A 17,474-nucleotide genomic window follows, 5' to 3' on the forward strand; every position below is an offset into this window, starting at 1 on the left:
CCTTAGGTGATTGGTGTAAGGATTAGTTGCCGTGAATCTTGGTGGTGAGATTGGTGGCCGTGGGATCCTAGGGACCATTGGAGAGGTTGACTTGCTTTGTTGAGTGCAAGTGCCGCACGGGGTCTTGTGGTTTTGGGTTAGCAAAATAAAAGTCCCGTGACAGTTGGTATCAGAGCAAGGCCCCAGACGATCCGAATCACGCCAAGCGCCCCAATGGGACCGGGGTAGGCAGGGTGCCGATGGCGACAAGGGTGTTGCTGGAATCGGGTGGGGGAGAATGTCAGACCTCAATGGGACAGAGGTAGACAAGGGTTTCTTAATCCCACATCGGACAAGAAAGGGGTCGATCCGAGGGACAAGTGCGGCCTATCATGCAGCAGCGTGTATGCATCTGGCGAGCAACATGATGAATCTTGGCAAAGGCATTTTGGAGGATGTCTGCGTGCGGAAGTGGGTGAGTGGACTCACATGAACACCACTCAATGGAATTGGCCCTCACTATGCGCCCCATTGGTGCCTTGCCATGCACATGCATAAATCCTCACGTGGTCCACTCCAATTGCCCATGCAATTCACGCCCTTTTTGCCCATGCCATGCAAGCTTCACGTCCACTTTAAGGAATCCCATGCAAAACAATTCACGTCCCAATTTCCACACTTGGCCATTATGTTCCACACACACAAATTGGCTTTCATTTGGGCAGCCTTCAAGCAAAATATGTTGGACTTCTCGGGGCAACAATTTATGGGGTGACACTCTCCCCCACTCAACCTGGCAACGCCCCCGTTGCCTCAAGTTGACGGCTCCTCACTGGCTCTTCACGCTGCCTCCACCTAGGCAGTGAACCTCGCCTCTTGCCCCATGAGCCCGTGGCATTTCCCGACTGACCAATCTCCCTCTGTTGATCGGCTTGCTTTCCCTCAAGCAACTTCAGTCTGTTTGCCACTAAATTGGCCAATTGACCTACCCATTCGGTCAATTGCCATGAATGACCTCCCCGGTCAGATTTGCCTTGGAGTTGCCCTTGTCGCCTAAGACTTCTCTCATGTCCATGCGACCCGTTGCCTTCGGCTTTCTTCTGTGCTTCAGTACCTTCCCCGTCCTTGTGGCTAGGTGTCTTCGCCTTTCTCTTGGCCTTGCAGCTATTCCTGCTCCTCCTTGAGCGAGGTTGCCTCGGCCTCTCTTGCTTCGGCAATACCACTTCTCTTGGACTTCCGGCTACTGGAGGTTCCTCCCTCGCACAGCCCACCTCTTCCTCGGGTGGTAGCTCCCTCTGCAACTTGGACTGCTCTTGAGTCCCACACACATCCTTGGCAACTTCCTCTTCATCGGCATCCTCCATGCCATTGTCCCTCTCCCCATCATTGCTAGGAGCATCACTCGGGCCACCTAACCTCATGGCACCAAGTGAACAACAATGCAAGCTCTCCACGCTTGCTGGCTCCGATGGTGGAGAGGGTTGTTCCGGCTCTTTACCCTTGGCCAAAACCACTGCCTTCTTTGGACAGTCCCTCTTCTTGTGCGGTCCCTTGCACCGGTAACACTTCAACACATGCCTCGAACCTCTTCGGTCTTCCCTCGGCCTATGGAAGTTCTCCCTTGCGCTTCCTTCTCCCTTGGATGCGCACGGCTTGGGTCTCTCCACCCTTGCCGTAGGGATTGAGAATGTAGAGTGAGGATTGGTCCCACTCCCTTGGGTCACCAATCTTGTAAGCAACACAAGTTTCTCCTGCATACCCTTCATTTCCTCCTTCAACTTTTCTACCTCTTCTTTAAGCACACGGTTGTCTTCCTTCATGGTGGGCATCTCCTTGGCGTGAGCAAGTTTCAGAACCTCACTTTCGTTGGCCACCTTGTCAAGGGTTTCTTTGAGTGTAGCTTGAAGTTTACCTCGGGTCTCCTCTAACCCTTCTCCAAGCTCCCTTAGCCGGCTTTCCTGCTCCGCAAATCTATCGTCCCCTTGCACCAAGTGGTCTTCTATCTTGTCCAGCCTCGTTTCAATGTTCCCCAACTCCTCTCTCAACCGAGAAGAGCTTATGAATTTGGGCAGCACCTTACTCCTTGCACCAGCCGATTGTTCCATCAACAAAGGACTTCCTTGCGCCTTGTTACTTGCTTCAGCCATAGTTGCCGAGACACTCCTCAGACCGCTCTGATACCAACTGTCACGGGACTTTTGTTTTGCTAACCCAAAACCACAAGACCCCGTGCAGCACTTGCACTCAACAAAGCAAGTCAGCCTCTCCAATGGTCCCTAGGATCCCACGGCCACCAATCTCATCACCAAGATTCACGGCAACCAATCCTTACACCAATCACCCAAGGATGCTCACGGCAACAACCCAACAACAAGAGGTTCACAATGGCCGAAACTCAACTCAAGCAACACAAGCAACCACACAAGTAACCAACCTCACGCAAGGCAACACTCAACAATGCACAATACACCACAATCAACACAAATGGCCAACCGCATCAACAAGCAACCAAGCCTCAACACAATGCGCATCAATTAAGCCACAACAACCATCAACACACAACTAACAACCATGCAAGCCATACACATTAAGCAAGCATAAAGAAAGGTAGAAAGCAAGAGAAAACGAAGTAGGGGTTTACTTCTTTTATTCCTTCAAACCGGCTATACAATTGCCAAAGAAAGGAAAACAAAGCTCTCAAGTTGCTTCTCCCGCACACTCACTCTTTCACACTCTCTATACCTATGAACAAGGGAACATATCCCTATCTCATGATAGCCAACATGTGGCTGAGCTTGAACCAATCCCAAAGGACACTCATAAAATATTCATTGGGCAGAAAACTCATCATGGAAAAGTGTGGGACTGCTGTTGGTCTTGCCACCTAGCTCCCGCCTGGTGCAATTCAAATGGCCATGGAAATATTTGGGCGCCAAGCATTGGGTCCCACCAAGTTGGTCCTCCATTGGGCGGGACAATTTCCCTCCTTAAGCCTCACGCTGCATGGCTGAAGCTTGCCATGCACGTAGGCCAAGCATCTCACCTGCCGCTCCATGAACAAGCCACCCAGCAAGCTTCATGCGCTGTCCAACTTGGTCCCATGTGCGCTGCACCTCACTTGGCCCCTTGGCTTCACGCTGCGTGTTTGGTCTCACTTCACATTGCATGGTACCACTACTCACTCTTCATGCATGTTGTCTTGGCTCCACTTGCCAATTCACATGTGTCCCACCTTGCAAGATGTCCCCCAAATGCTGTGCTACACTTGGGCCACTTTGGCTTCCACATGCGCCCCACCTTGCAAGTCCCATGTGCTGGCCACTTTTGGATTTCATGGTGCGCTCCACTATCCAGCAATTTGTCCCCACGTCCATGCATTTTTCATGCACGTAAGTGCTGGTTCCACTTAGGCGTAGCACATGGCCATTAGTCCCACGTCCATGCAAACTTCACGCAAGAAGTGGGCTTGTTCCACTCTAGCGCGCCACATGTCCCACTAAAGCCCATGTGACTGGTTTTCATCTCCACTAACCACTCCATGTGCTGCCCATTTAGTGGCTCACATGCACCACACCATAAGGCCACTTAGTGCGCCCCACTAGTGCCCAACTCACTTCCCATGCAAAAGTGACAAGTCTTCACACAAACCATGCCATGCCATTTCCACTCTCAAGGCTTCACATGCGCTGCACTTTGGCTGGCTTGGTCACCTTAGTGCGCCCCACTAACTTGCTCCCCATTTAGTGGGCTTCATGGCTCATTCCTAGTGGCTTCCTCTCATGCTCATGCATGCATACCTCACGTCCCATTTTGTAAGGCCTTATCCAGCATGCTTCACGTCCCTCTCTTAAGGACTCACATGAACACCACTCAATGGAATTGGCCCTCACTATGCGCCCCATTGGTGCCTTGCCATGCACATGCATAAATCCTCACGTGGTCCACTCCAATTGCCCATGCAATTCACGCCCTTTTTTCCCATGCCATGCAAGCTTCACGTCCACTTTAAGGAATCCCATGCAAAGCAATTCACGTCCCACTTTCCACACTCGGCCACTATGTTCCACACAAACAAATTGGCTTTCATTTGGGCAGCCTTCAAGCAAAATATGTTGGACTTCTCGGGGCAACAATTTATGGGGTGACACTGAACATGGGGAATAGGATATGAATTTATTCGAAGAGCCTGCCATATGTTTGTTTGCTCCAGAATCTATAACCCAAAATGAATTATTATGATTGGCAAGAAAAGCATTACCTGAGTTGACGAAGTTAGAAGAGGCAACTATAGTGGATTGTGATTCAAGCTGTGATAGGAATCGTCTCAGAGTTTGTATCTCTTTATTAGAAAACATCCCAGTGATAGCAGTATCTTCAAAAACACTCACAGCCTCTGATACATTTGCTTGTAATCTAGCAGAGCCCATCCTTTTTCCTTCATGCCCTTTAGTTGATGTGAGTGTTTTTCAACATCAACTAAAGAACAGTGCAGCTTGCAACATTGTTCCTTGGTGTGCCGAGATTTCCTATAATAGTCACAATATAAGTGATCCTTATTTGATGGACCATATGACTGTTCTCGTAAGGAGTTAGCAGCCAGCCCAGCCTTATCAACAGCTGTAGAATTGATCATGACACTCCTTCTGCTCTCCTCCTGCTGAACATAAGAGTCTGTATGCCTTAAGGTGGGCAAAGGATCCTTACCAAGCACTTGGACCCGAATCTAATCATACTCCACATTTAGCCCAGCAAGAAAATCATATATGTGCTCATTCTTAACTAATTTCTGGAACTTAACTGCATCAGCCGGACATGAAGCCTGAAAGTCCTGATAGAAATCCAACTCTTGCCATAGACCACTCAGTTCCGCATAATACTGAGCAACAGTCAACTCCTTGTTTCATTCCATGAACCTTGTTCCTAAGCTCATAAACTTGTGCATCATTCCCAACTTGAGAATAAGTCTGAGAATTAGCACTCCAAATGGTAGCGGCACTGTCCAACAGTAAATACCCACGAACTATATGAGGTTGCATAGAATTGATGAGCCATAATATAACAAGAGAGTTCTCCGATTCTCACTGGCTGTAGGTAGAACTAGTACTTTCTGGCTTTTTTGTATCTCCAGTGATATACCCCTGTAGTCCTCTCGCCTGAATGAACAGTAGACAAGATCTAGACCATGCCAAATAATTAGTTTCATCCAACTTTACAGGACTAATTTGTAAAGAGGGATTATCACCAAAAAATCCAGCCTTTGTTTCGGAGGAGCGTCTGATAGGAAAGGTCGTCTACAAGAGGCGCGGTCGGAGAAATCACCGAAAAAAAAGGGTGCACACGCCAGCGTGTGAAGAATGACGCGAGACTTCTGGAGGCGCATGAGCTCACGCGCTTCACTGGACGGCGGCGGAACTCCGGGCGTAGGCCGATTGGCTGATGTCCTTCCTCCTCAAGTGGGTGGTGACAGTCACCTCCCTTCCTAGAACGACGTTGAAGCTTGAACAAAAAAAAAAAAAATTACTCAAAACTACATTGTTCACGCCGATAAATTTTGGCACTGCTCTGATACCATGTAGAAAACATAGAATTTGGAAATTTTTCTTTTATATTTCTTCATACTAAAATGATTTACAAGCATTCTAATTTATATACAAAGGCTAGGACTAACTAGGAAACTAATAATAGCCAATAAATATAATGATTCCTAATTATATTTTAATTTACAACTAATTTACACTGATTAAGGGATTTACACTAATTGAGGGATTCTAACAGTTTCAGATATTGTTATCGGTGAGTTATGTTTCTTAATATGTTTCAGGTATTATAATATTGAATTGTTGGTAAATTTTGTGATAAGTCAATATTCTAGATATGAATCTAATTGATAGGTAAATTAGGACTAGGATATATGCAATCCAGGTCTAGCAAGTAATTGGATTGAATTCTTTACATCCACATATCTATCAAATTATTTGATTGTGTATTCTCTTGAAATTGGGATGTCTGGATGCACTCTATTTTTTGTCTTGCAAGTAATTGGATTTGAATTCTATATATCCACATATCTATCGAATTATTTGATTGTGTAATTGTATTCTCTTGAAATTTGGATTTCTGCATACACTGTATTTTTTGTTTGGCATGCTTTACCTGTACTCATTGATATATTTGTGGTTGAATACTGTATTTCTGCATATGCAAGCCTATATTAATTGTCTGCTGTGTATCAAATAATTTACTGGGGAAAAAAAATGCTCCTTTAGCTTCATTTGCAGTCCTTTTCACTGTCGATCTCTTTTATTATTCAAAATGTTTCAGAAACTAGATTGAAAATCTTTGTGAAATCCACACGTAATAATTTGGGAGAGGTGAAGCCTTGTAAAGATGGTATAATTAGATATTTATTTGCTGGGGATTGTATTTTCAACTTTCTCAAGATTCTTATGGCAGTTAAGAAACAGGAGACTTGACAGTTTGCATAGTTTTCTACTTTTTTGCATATGAGTTAGGATGCTTCATTTTTATTTACTAGCTCTCTGGATACATATGTTTGCATGCATGATTTGTTTGTTTGCATGCATGATTTGTCTGTGTGCATGCATGCATGCATATATGCTTTTCTTGGTATTTTAGTAAAAGAATTACCAGAGTTTGTGATTTTGGCTGCAATAGTGTTATTGTTTGGGTGTTGAAGACTTGGAACGTCTTTCTGGGGAAGAGCTTCACTTACCAAATTCTTATCTAGTTATATTTAACGGGCTGATTCTTGGCAAGCACAGGAGGCCACATGTAAGATATGGTTTCATTAAGGTCAATAAAGTACAAGGTCTTTTGTTCCTTCCCATTAAATTTCTTGTTCATCTTCTTCCCTAAACCATTCTGCAGCATTTTGCTGCTGCAATGAGAAGGCTGCGAAGAGCTGGCAAAATTGGCGAGTTTGTAAGTGTCTTTGTGAATGAGAAGCAGGTAGTTTCTTGTGCCACATCTTCGAAATACAATGTCAAAATAAAAAGTTTCTTGTGCCACAATGCACTTGTATATTTGAAATGTATAATGTGCCTTGCCTTTTGCTATGTGGTTCTAATGTAGGAGTGGTTACAGTTTAAATTATAGATGAAAAAGTCTGAGATCTAAATCTGAATGTGGAGGTAAATACTAACAAGAAGATGATTACAAAGTGGCAATCAGTTTCCTAACATGGGAATAAAAAAGAACCAATAAATAAGTATATTAATCCTAGCAAAACTGGATTCTAACCATCTTTGGCTGTCCAATCAGCAATAACAAGAGAACTTAATATAATAGTGACAAGTAGGCTGAGTTTCTAACATAGAGCTATAGAAATCAAAATTCTGCTGACTTGATGAAGAAATTCTAGTCACATAAGGATGAGTATATGATTAAGTCTTGGATTTGAGTGGTTGGATACTCTTAAATCTTATCTTTGCCTGGATTTAAAACAATTTTCTTGAAGGGGTCAATTAAGAAATACAATAACAATCACAATAAACAATTCTGTGGAGCTTCTGGCTGTAACGTTTAGCCTCCAATTGTGTATAACATTTGTCAATTGTAAAGAGAAATAGAGGAAAGAAAGAGAAATTTCTTTATTACGGTCTAATTAACTTTGTAATTTTTGGGCTTATGAGGTTTAAGTAAATAGCTGATCTTGTGAGAGTATAAATATTTGTCAGTGTGCTGTATATATTGCTTCGGATGGAGGTCGAGTTTGTCGTCCACTAGTTATTGCAGACAAAGGTGTATCAAGGATTAAAGGGCACCATATGAAAGAGTTGCTGGTAAGTTTGATCAATGTGTTGTGTCCTATGCAAAGATTGGTTACCTTACCTCGAAGTTAATATGCTTTGTTCTTCCTTTGAAGGATGGTGTCCGTACTTTTGACGACTTCTTACGCGAGGGATTGATTGAATATCTTGATGTCAATGAGGAGAACAATGCTCTGGTTGGTTCTCATCTAACAATATCCAAAGTCTTTAGCTGTTATAAAGTTGTACTTGAATTTCACCCCTTTTGTTGGGATTTACAAATTGCACTTATACACTAGACAGTATAGACTATGATATTTTAATGTATAATTTTTTATTTTACAGATTGCTCTCTATGAAGGGGAGGCCGCACCGGAGACAACCCATATTGAGATAGAACCTTTCACCATCTTAGGTGTTTGTGCTGGGCTAATACCATTTCCTCATCATAATCAGTCACCAAGAAATACATATCAGGTTTCATTGCATAATTCCTTAATATTTAGGATGTTGTATTTCCATGAACTATTTTCACTCCAGTTCTGCTTTATATCTTGTTACAGTGTGCTATGGGGAAGCAAGCTATGGGAAACATTGCATACAACCAGGCGAGTATTTTTTTTCATCATTTTCATAATTTTTATGCAGGAATGAAACTATTCTTGCCTTTCCCATATTTTATTTTTCAATATTTTGCAAATATGTATTGATTGTGTTATTGCGATAATATGTCTCGATTAGTTGACCTTTCTGTACATACATGCATATAGCCATATGTTTATAATTCTTACATGGATGTTTTAATGTGTACTTCAATTTACTTTGCTACTGTTACTGTATGTGCTATAAAATGACATGTTTAGTGCTGTTATTGTTATTGCTTCTGCCTAGATAGCCTACATTTTGTATCGTGAGAACGGTCAACATTTGGTTGCGTTTTCTCCTTAACTTAGTTGAAGGTTAAAATTTTGATTCTTATGTGTTCCATAAATAAATTTAAACCATGCATCCGAGAATTCAGGCATGCTTTTAATTGTGGGTAACTTAGCTGAGTTACTGTATGGCCATCACAATGGGATTTTATACCCTTTTCACTTTTGGAGGAAGAGGCCATGAGCTCAACCTGAGTGACAAGTGCCATGCTGGAAATGAGTTGTTAAACCCCTTCCCCCTCTCCCTCCACACCTAAAATGAGTTTGATCCAACAAAATTGACCAAGTTACTTGTTTCCCATCTTGAAATGCCAAAAATCTCTGATGTAAGTGTTATTTTTCATAATTTTCCAATTTAAATTTACTAGAAGCATGCAGGTCTCATAAGTAATAATTATTATCTAAATGACGGCTCTTTCCATTGTATTTTTTGCTGTTCTATTATTATTTTTCATCTTCACCAGCTTGGACGTGCTGGGAATTTTTTATTGTTCCAGTAATAAATGTGGATATGAAACTATGAACGTAGGGCATTGTATTTTATTTCCTTGTGTTGTTTTTATGTTACTGCCTTTGCCCCTAAACTAGTAGGCATTATGATTTTCTTGACAATCTATGTATAATTGTATTTGCTTATCTTTTTACAAGTTTTCATGGTAAAGAATAAGTTCTCTGCATAACTTATGATCTTAATGTCTTGATTGTAGTTATTTCGGATGGACTCATTACTTTATCTGTTGGTGTATCCTCAACGGCCTCTATTGACAACAAGGACAATTGAACTGGTAATTAAGCTGCATAACATAAACGTGGTAGAGATTATGGGCTGTGAATTAATTAGTTTACTTACAGGTTGGTTATGATAAGCTTGGGGCTGGTCAGAATGCAACTGTTGCTGTGATGAGTTATAGTGGCTATGACATAGAGGATGCAATAGTCATGAACAAGGCATCTTTGGATCGTGGTTTTGGACGTTGTATTGTTATGAAAAAGTACACAACTTTGTGAAACTCTTGTTTCCTTTCTTCCCCTGAATGAATTGTCACATCATTTCCATGCCTGTTTCCATTTTGCACTAATGAAGTATATGTGGTTGCTTACTTCTGTTTTGCTCCATTGACAGGTATTCTGACACCGTCAATTATAAGTATGAAAATGGTGCAGCTGATAGAATATTAAGGCCACCAAGGACAGAAGAAAGGGAGAGGGTAGTGCATATTGTTATGATAATTTTACCTTTTTTTTCCCAATCATTTCTTAATTGGTTTGCATAATTTTGATCCTCATTTATTCTCTTAGCTATTTTATTAAAAATTTAGTAATTTGTGGCTTTTGTTTTCCATTTTTTTTGTTGGGAATAAAATGTAAATCTTAAAACGAAAGAGAAAGGCACATCAGTATCATCACTATCAATGTTTTGGGACCTAGACCAGACAAAAAAAAAAAAATCTAATGAACCAACCTTCTTTCTGGTCAGGTTACCCATCTAACCCTCAGTGAACACTGTTCAACTGTTTTGACAATTATTCAACAACTCCCGATCTTAAGATTGCACTCAAAATTTAATTTTGGGAACTAGATCGAATAGTGCGGTGAGTTTTGGAAAGCATGCCATTCATTTTGTGAACTAGATTGAGAGTTTAGCTCTGTATTCTTTGTTTTATGTAATCTAATACATTCAAAATGGCATACCATTTTTGTTTCCATAATTGTTGATATATAAAATGTGCAAAAAGAGATGGATGAATTTGAAACAATAAAAATACACTTCCTCTTTAATTAAGCCTCAATCGTTAAATAGTTGGTTCTATTTATAGATCATTTTCCCAGTAAGCTCCATTAAGGGTCAATCTTTCAATTAGCTGTTAAGATAATTTATTTTTTGGCCACTTCAATCCATACCATTTTTTGTTTACCTTTCCTCTTTATCTCTCCTGTTACACTGAAACTTTTGCTTCACCAAATCCTTTGTAATTGGTTTTTGTGAGTTTTGCAGTCTAATATTTCACATGTTGTTTTCTGTGAGTTTTTTATAGTCCAATATTCCACATGTTCTTCCAAAAGAAATGACTTCACTGTCAATCCCTTGGTAAAACATAGATCTTGCTTCTGTAATATTCTCATACTTTTGGTTGCATAACAGAATAGCTATATGGGCCATGAAATGTCCCTTTTTCAAACGTGTGGAATAACTGTTCTATGGTGTAACTGTTTCACTTCTAAAATTTTAACTGAAGTTGAGATTGTGGATAGCTATTATGTGAAACAACTTTTGCGTCTAAAATTTGAATCAAAATGGAGAATAACTATTTAATATGAAATTGCTGTTTTGTTCCCCTACCATTCCATGAAGGCATGAACCAAACAAAGCCTTAATGTTGTTGAATGTGATGAATTGGCTCCTTGATTGATACTATAATAATTGCCATGTGCCATAATTGGTCAAACTTTTGTCTTGTATAGCTTTCCCTTTAACTTAGCAAGGACTTTGCCATTACATCAGACTTTTGTCGCACTTCTCCATTTCATCCATCAATCCTTCAAGTTTTCTTCTTATTTTTTTTTTTATCAAAGATGCAAGGAATTGAATGATCACATTGGTGGGACTTGTGCTCCAACTAGATTCACATCACTCCACTCTTTTCCCTTACATTGGAGAATGCAATTTGGACTACTCTTATCTTCAATGCCTTAATGTTCTAGTCAGTCATGTTCTAGCTTCTTACCCTAAATCAGATTTTTTCTATTGGCACTATGTCATCGTCAAAGCATGCTCTAAGAATTATTGCATATACTTTGTCAATCAGAGAGAGTCCTTTCCTTTCCAACACCTATCATAAATTATCTTTCAGAACAATATTTCAAGCCTGTTTTAATCAGTAAAAACCATTTGCATTTCTCTTCTCTCTGTTCTATACTTTTGTACTAATTCATTCCTTTATGAGAAAGATGGACCGCTAGTGGATTTTTTCTAGCATGAAACCAAACTGATTCAGAGATTGCGGATGGACTTCTTAGTCTATACTTCATACTCTATCCCTAAATTTCATATTTTCCCTTATTCTTAAACCTTTAGGATAGGAAATGAGGCTCCTTCTGTTAGAGCCATATGCTTTTTTTCTTATAAAATACAATCATTGATTTGACTTTATTATAGTTAATTATGTTAGCGAAAAAACACCTATAAACTTATGCAGATCAGAAAAATAGAGAGAAACATGAACTCAAGAATTTAATGTGGTTCGGCAAGTATGCTACGTCCACCCATAGTTGCTTGCTTTCACCATTGAAAGGAGAATATTACAGCCCTATTTATATAGACTTAACCCTCGTACAAATAGGATTCCTTAAATAAACAGGATTTACATAATTATCTCAATAATAGTAAAGGCCCTAGACCATCAACATTTTACTGTACTGGTGTTCTTTAGTGAACAATGAATTCTTCTCCAACAAATACAATCCATAACTCAACAAATTACTTTAAAGTAACGCTCAAGTGGTGCCTGGCTGGTAGACCAACGTGAATGGATGTGAATGTTTCTTATTGCAGTGTTAGATGATTCTTTGTTCAACTTTTACATTGCAAAAGCCTACTCATTTGTTTACTCACTTGCGTAGGTGTTGGATGATGATGGACTTGCTTCACCTGGGGAAATTATTAGACCTAATGATATCTACATCAATAAGGAATCCCCAGTGGAAACAAGAGGGCAGTTAAAATCTGCTTCAGCATTAGCAGACATGTCAGTACTTTTATCCTTTATTGTTATTATTATTATTATTATTAGTAGTAGTAGTATACATTGTCATTTACCCCTTCTTTCAATTTCCAGCAAATATCGGCCTAACAAAAGTATATTCAAAGGTCCTGAAGGGGAGTCATGTGTGGTTGATAGAGTTGCTCTTAGTTCAGATAGGAATAACAATCTATCTATCAAATTCATAATTCGCCATACTCGTAGACCAGAGGTAAAGGCTTTAGTATTAGCTTGTGTGATACTGTAAGCTTTTTTGCATGCATTTGCTCATCATTTAGTTTTACTCACACGTTTAGGTTGGTGACAAATTTAGTAGCAGACACGGGCAGAAAGGTGTTTGTGGAACAATCATTCAACAGGAAGATTTCCCTTTTTCTGAACGTGGCATATGCCCTGATTTGATTATGAATCCTCATGGATTTCCAAGGTAAAATTTGTTTTCCTTTCATTTATTTATTATTTTTCACATTATTTAAAGTAAAAAGTTACAATACAATTATAAATTTGTAATAAATAGTTTTATTTTAAGATGTCAAACTGAAAGTTGAAATTTCTTAAATTTAAGTCATAATTGAATTAAATTTCTGAAAAACTGAAACATATTATTTGAAACAGTGGCCATGGATCAGGAATGCAAAATTTTTTGCCCTCTTGATTAATTACATCTGTGCAGAAACCTTTTCAACTTAAAATAGTTAAGATCCGTATGGAGCATGTGGAAATTGGACAATCATATTTTTTTTTTATTTCATTATTTTGTAAGCTCGAGTATGTTGATTAGTATATACATATTCTTACTTGATTTAGTCGAATGACTGTTGGAAAGATGATAGAACTTCTTGGGGGAAAAGCTGGGGTTTCATGTGGTAGATTTCATTATGGTAGTGCTTTTGGAGAACCAAGTGGTCATGCAGACACAGTTGAAGCTATAAGGTGCTTTCTTTTTCCCTACTATGGCTTTCCCTCCCTTCATCTAAGTATTCTGGATTTCATGTTCTTATATCTGTTTCTGCATGTATGGCAGTGAAACGCTTGTTAATCATGGCTTTAGCTACAATGGCAAGGACTTCATTTATTCAGGTTCCGGTGCTTTTACACTGAGAGATCATTTCTGAAATGCAATTTCACGTACATAGATGTAGGGAAATTCATTTGTTCTTCTAGGGCTTGCTGAAAATAATTTTTTAAGTTCTTGGATGATGTAACAGCATACTTTAAATTTTACTTAGAAGAGGATACTTGTGCTATTGAGGCAATTCCATGTGGTCGACAGGATTAATAGATGCATGAATCAGTGAAAGGATGCTGATTTCCCTATTTTTTTTTGTCCAGGTATTACAGGTTGTCCACTACAAGCGTATATTTTTATGGGGCCAATTTACTACCAGAAGTTAAAACATATGGTAAGATTTTCCTCCGTTTTATTTTTTAGTAGTCCGATTTTGCTTATTATTCCTAGATTGCTTTCCATAGTTGCGTTTGTTTTATAAATTTTTTTTGGACACTTACAATTTGAAGTATAAACGATTACCTTTGCATGAAACATATGCATCAAACCACATGATTTTAAATTATTCATTGCAGTGGATTGGCTATGTCTGCAAATTTCATTTTGTGAAGATATCAGATTCTTTCACCCTTTTGAAGTTATATATATGCCCTTATTTATTGTATGTAGGACACTAGGACAGTGTTTATATATTGTACATGTTCACTCTCATCATGTTTTCAATGCACTATGTTTTTATTCATTCATTCAATATTGTCAAATGCCTTTATATGGATGGAGACTTACAAATTAGACATATCGTTAATCTTTTATCATGCTGTGCAACCCTACTTTATTAAATTAACAAAGTATTGTTGTACCTTTCAATGGTCAATAATTTATATCTTTTGATGCTTAGGTCTTAGATAAGATGCACGCTCGAGGTAATGGACCTCGTGTCATGTTAACCAGACAACCTACTGAAGGGAGAGCTCGAAATGGAGGTTATGATTTCCTTTGTCAAGATATCTCTCTATTTTACTTTCACTTAAGAAGACTGCACTTTGATAAATATTCATTTTGCAGGACTTCGAGTAGGAGAAATGGAACGTGATTGTTTGATTGCTTATGGTGCTAGCATGTTACTTTATGAGCGCCTAATGATTTCTAGTGATCCTTTTGAAGTTCAGGTTATTCAAGCTACTGTTTATTAGTCACTATTTTAATCTTTTAGGGAATGGTTTAAAATCTTCCTATTTTGTTTTATTAGATCAACAACTTTCTCACATTCCGAGAACATCAATTCAGCTTGTTCATTCTGTTTTATGGTCTCCATGTTCACTTACCCACTTCACACACAGGAATTTGCTCCACTTTTTCCCCCTCCAATTGAAAAGGTACCCTAATGCATTATTACAGGATAAATTTCATCTGTTGTCAACTTAGGGTGTTGTTATATTATCGTCTCAAACTTTAATTTGTAATATAAAACTCCTCTAACATTAATCAAGTGAATATAAAAGTACTTTTTACCTATTATTATCAGTTTACTCATTACCAATATTGAAAATGACCTAAGTACCCTCATAATCTACTGTTCTCTCTCTCTCTCACCCTCTCCTTCTTAAACCCAATAACCACCTCTGAGGCACTATCATCGTCGGCCAACCACCTCTTCCACTACCACTACTAGTTGATTCTAATCATTCTATAGATGCTTTTGATTCCCTCCCAATCCCTCCCCTTGATTCCATTTTCCACTTTGCATAAAATTCCTCATCCATCACCATTACTGAAGGAGAAAACTTCGTCTCAAATCTACTTGTATCAGTGTTCTTCTTCTTCTTTTAATTTTTCCCTGTTTTTTATTTTAATTGAGCTCCCCATGAAATTGAATTTTAATTAGCCTTTCTTTCTTGCTCTTTCTTGAAATTTTTCATTTGGAATTTTGGGAACTGAACACTTTCCATTTCCAACAACCCAAAAATTTTAGGCTACCTTTTGGATTGGTAGCTCAATGAAAAAGAAAAAGCAAATAAAAAGAAACCCAAGTAGGAAATGATTTTCTTTATGTATTTGTTCCCTTTCCCATCAATGATTTTAACCAGTTGGGGTTGATGATAAGCAACAATGTAATCTGCAAATGAAGAGGACAATACCTGAAGAAGTGGGACTTTGTACTTGAATCATGATTCTAGTGTAAATCATATGGCCCATGCTTGAAGATTTTCTTTTGATTTCCTATTTTACCTTGAATATTATGGATTGTAAAAGCTAGGAAGAGGAAATTTATTGGACCTATATCTCTCAGATTCTCTATGTTGGTTTGATTGGTGGCTTGTAATTAATTTACCAGTTCTATTACACAGGCTATGCCTATTTTCATGTTAATTGTGAGTTTGAAGATGGTGATTCAATGGGTAGGGAAGATTAGAACCGAGAAATGGATGATACGGTTGGGTGAGAAAGACAGGAGAGAGGAGAGGACAGCGAGTGTAGACAGGGAAAAGGGTATTTAAGTAATTTTCCTTTTTCTTTATTTGTAAAATGTGCATGTACTAAAGGTAACCAGAAAACTGGTTATCAAAGGTTAAAAGGATTTTATTTTTAACTAAATTGAAGTTGAGGGAGTTTTATCTTACAAATTAAAGTTTATCGATGATACTAATACATCGCCTCAAGTTCAAGGACTATGGCTGAAATTTATCCCATTATTACATGATGGTAATTTCCTGCTCATGTGCAACTGTTGCATTTCTGAAAGTCTCTTGATTATTAATGTTGTCTTGATGGACAATTCCACCATTAAATTTGTGTTTGATTGTTCATAGCATTACTTATTTCTGCAGGTTTGTAGAGTTTGTGGTTTGTTAGGTTATTTCAATCAGAAACTGAGGACTGGGATTTGTTCTACCTGTAAAAATGGGGATAACATTTCTACTATGAAACTGCCATATGCATGCAAGCTCTTAATTCAGGTAAATTCTCGTTTGATAGTGCCGTTATGTAAATATTTCCATTACAATATTTCTTTTATGTTGCCTAGTTTCTACCACTGAATTAATTATATTTCCACCACTGAATTACTCCACTTCAGGAACTGCAATCGATGAATATTGTTCCTCGTTTAAAACTGGCTGAGGCATGATCTGATGGATGATGAAATATGCTTCTCACTTGAAGCTACACAAGGCATACTGATTGTGTTTGAACTAATGCCTCAAGTTTATAAAAGCCAAAGAGAAGAATCCAAACTTGTGGGATTCCCATTCTAACCTTTTCTATTTGGTTGCTCAAGAGGCTCATTGCTGCAAATATAATCTACTTCTGGCAGACGTTGCAAAATGGTTCCATTTTGTCTCCAAAATTGTTTTCTATAGCATGTTATACATTGTGTATATAAGATTGGGATGTGTTAAACTGGACAGCCTGTTTTCGGAACAATAATGTATTTTTTTGGTCCATTAAGCTTCGATTAGGGTTCGAACTCGAGACTTTGCAGTTCTACAAACATTTTAATACCCATCAGATTAAAGCTCATTATGTTTTTTTTTTTTAGAATGGAGAAAGCGAATCCATATAGCCGACCTCAAATTTTTGGGATAAAAGCTTAGTTGAGTTGAGTTGAGTTTTTAAGTTATTTCATTCCTGATACTAATACCAAAACAAATCTGTGTATTGTCACTTTGTATCATCTCCACTCTCATCTGGCTTGTAGGGTTTTGTACATTTTGTGTGGTAGTAGTTATGTTTGGGTCTAACCCTTCAATTGCTGATGTAATGCACAATCAACGTGCTTCATTTTGTCTTGAATTTAGCATCTCCATGCGCGCTTCTCCCTGTCAGACAACTTGGTAATCATATCAATCTGAATACTACTTTGTTTTACAAATCAACAAAATCATGCAAATTATTTAGAACCTATTTGATATTGTTATTGAGAAAATTACGTTTTTTTTAAATATACTAGTTTGAAAGTGTTAAAAAATAATTAAAAATTAAATTTGATCGGTTTTAGTCATAAAAACGTTAAAATAACAAAATA

At 38.5% G+C, this 17,474-nt stretch overlaps 1 protein-coding gene across 1 annotated transcript in view; it reads left to right on the forward strand.

The window, feature by feature from the left end:
* LOC110667020 (DNA-directed RNA polymerase III subunit 2) overlaps nt 1-16,921 on the forward strand; it is a 31,345-nt gene extending 14,424 nt beyond the window's left edge. The window contains exons 20-38 of the mRNA XM_021827725.2: nt 6,655-6,771; nt 6,868-6,948; nt 7,677-7,781; nt 7,865-7,945; nt 8,094-8,225; nt 8,312-8,356; nt 9,388-9,465; nt 9,533-9,672; nt 9,804-9,888; nt 12,302-12,426; nt 12,517-12,652; nt 12,738-12,868; nt 13,249-13,374; nt 13,466-13,521; nt 13,774-13,844; nt 14,349-14,433; nt 14,516-14,619; nt 16,279-16,407; nt 16,527-16,921. Coding sequence (XP_021683417.2) covers nt 6,655-6,771; nt 6,868-6,948; nt 7,677-7,781; nt 7,865-7,945; nt 8,094-8,225; nt 8,312-8,356; nt 9,388-9,465; nt 9,533-9,672; nt 9,804-9,888; nt 12,302-12,426; nt 12,517-12,652; nt 12,738-12,868; nt 13,249-13,374; nt 13,466-13,521; nt 13,774-13,844; nt 14,349-14,433; nt 14,516-14,619; nt 16,279-16,407; nt 16,527-16,577 — 1,878 coding nt within the window. The 3' untranslated portion in view covers nt 16,578-16,921. The remainder of the gene's footprint in view (nt 1-6,654; nt 6,772-6,867; nt 6,949-7,676; nt 7,782-7,864; nt 7,946-8,093; nt 8,226-8,311; nt 8,357-9,387; nt 9,466-9,532; nt 9,673-9,803; nt 9,889-12,301; nt 12,427-12,516; nt 12,653-12,737; nt 12,869-13,248; nt 13,375-13,465; nt 13,522-13,773; nt 13,845-14,348; nt 14,434-14,515; nt 14,620-16,278; nt 16,408-16,526) is intronic.
* The last annotated feature ends 553 nt before the right edge of the window (nt 16,922-17,474 follow it).

Source organism: Hevea brasiliensis, chromosome 1 (assembly GCF_030052815.1).
Source record: "Hevea brasiliensis isolate MT/VB/25A 57/8 chromosome 1, ASM3005281v1, whole genome shotgun sequence".
NCBI lineage: Eukaryota > Viridiplantae > Streptophyta > Magnoliopsida > Malpighiales > Euphorbiaceae > Hevea > Hevea brasiliensis.